This window comes from Cariama cristata, unplaced genomic scaffold (genome assembly GCF_000690535.1).
Source record: "Cariama cristata isolate BGI_N322 unplaced genomic scaffold, ASM69053v1 scaffold24314, whole genome shotgun sequence".
In the NCBI taxonomy this organism is placed as follows: Eukaryota; Metazoa; Chordata; class Aves; order Cariamiformes; family Cariamidae; genus Cariama; species Cariama cristata.
Window position 1 is genome coordinate 15,034 of NW_009612706.1, and position 530 is coordinate 15,563.

Consider the following 530-nt stretch of genomic DNA (forward strand, 5'->3'; position numbering starts at 1 on the left):
GAGTAAAGCCGGTCCGGCAGGCGCAGCGGTATCTCTCGGCCGTGTTGACGCAGAGGTGACTGCACCCGTGGCCCTGGCCGGCACACTCATCCACGTCTGAAACCACAGGAACGGCTCGGTGAGGGCCAGGGGTGATACCGGGGGCGAGGACGGCTCGGCCACGCACGGGCTTAGGCTCAGTGGGGATGCAATGGGACCTCAGCGAGTGGCCAGGCCACACGTCCCAGCTTGAGCTGGCGTTTGTGCTGGGCACAGCTCTGGGTGCTCTCAGCACTGCAGGGTGCGAGCCCAAGACCCACCAGCATCTGGGACAGCTTTTCCTCTTGTATCTGGCTGGAGTAAAACTGACCTTAACCCCAGGGGGGGATCTGGCCTCCTCCCCTCCACCTGCTTCCCCCACGAAAGAGCCAGAAACAAAAGCTGTGGTCAGAAATGTCCCAGCTATGGCCAGGCAGGCGCAGGCAGCGCTCGGCCCTCATCCTGGCTTTATGGCCGGGGTTTTGGTTCCAGCCAGCCCTGGCGAGGAGCTA

General features: G+C 63.4%; 1 protein-coding gene across 1 annotated transcript in view; it reads right to left on the bottom strand.

Annotated features, from left to right (window-relative positions):
- EGFL7 (EGF-like-domain, multiple 7) overlaps positions 1-530 on the bottom strand; it is an 8,793-nt gene that overhangs the window by 3,872 nt on the left and 4,391 nt on the right. Inside the window, exon 5 of the mRNA XM_009698758.1 lies at positions 3-96. Coding sequence (XP_009697060.1) covers positions 3-96 — 94 coding nt within the window. The remainder of the gene's footprint in view (positions 1-2; positions 97-530) is intronic.